We start from the raw sequence: 816 nt of genomic DNA, 5'->3' as shown, positions 1-816 counted from the left end.
GTGATGAAGGTGCCCAGAAGAGGACGTGGGCGTGCAGGTCATGCTCGTCATGGTGTGGTAGGTGGCATCTGGCTTGAACGGATGACTCTTTTGAGCGACGATGTCCACCGCCGCCAGCGCCTCGGCTCTCTGGAGCAGGGTCTCATCAAAGCCGGCAAAGATGTTACCCTGCAGCTATATGACAGAGAGCAAGCGTAAGTATCAATGGCAAACTCCAGCCTGCCAGTTTTGAGTTGCCCAATTTGAAAGAAAACGTACAACTAGATTACGCGCAGCCTGCCTTTTGGTTTTACAATAAAAAGTTTTATAGAATTGAGACACTTAGTGCAAATCACGTATAAAGCGGCATTAAAATGGCTACGCAAATAATGTCTAATTTCTAAATAAAGTGCTGCTCTTGTGTTGTAAATTGTCTAATATTCTGTTTAAAAAACGTATTAAAATAAAGGTATAAGTGCAAGAGTTATTTTTGGTCGAAAGTTTATCAAACAGACTGCATTTACACCAACAAAACCGATGCACTTCTATTTTTATCACACGGAGAAAAAGTTTTAACAACTACGATTAAAATGCAAATGACTGCGGTGATAATGAATCGCAAACAAGAAACAGATGAAATATTGAACTTACCGTGGGCGTGGGCAAACATGCTCGTCGGATAGCCTCAGAACTGGAATGTAGAGGTGTGTATTTATGTTCGTGCAAAATCGGATGCATACTAAACGGCTGTTTGCTATTCATGGACATCATTATGGCAGAGGTGAGCGAGGGTCGTTTCTCGTCTTTCTCGTTTACCCCCGTTTTGGCCCAAGCAGA

At 42.8% G+C, this 816-nt stretch overlaps 1 protein-coding gene across 1 annotated transcript; it reads right to left on the bottom strand.

Moving 5' to 3' along the window:
* Nucleotides 1–13: 13 nt before the first annotated feature.
* On the bottom strand, nucleotides 14–810 carry LOC107735488 (brain-specific homeobox/POU domain protein 3-like; the record flags this gene model as incomplete). Its single annotated transcript, XM_016547152.1, has 2 exons — nucleotides 631–810; nucleotides 14–174 (listed from the first exon to the last, which is right to left on the bottom strand). Coding segments are annotated over exons 1-2 (281 nt in total), but the record flags the coding sequence as incomplete, so codon positions are not given.
* Nucleotides 811–816: the final 6 nt, after the last annotated feature.

The sequence above is a fragment of the Sinocyclocheilus rhinocerous genome, unplaced genomic scaffold (genome assembly GCF_001515625.1).
Source record: "Sinocyclocheilus rhinocerous isolate Xijiao unplaced genomic scaffold, SAMN03320098_v1.1 C36092432, whole genome shotgun sequence".
In the NCBI taxonomy this organism is placed as follows: domain Eukaryota; kingdom Metazoa; phylum Chordata; class Actinopteri; order Cypriniformes; family Cyprinidae; genus Sinocyclocheilus; species Sinocyclocheilus rhinocerous.
This window is presented reverse-complemented; position numbering and strand designations above follow the sequence as displayed.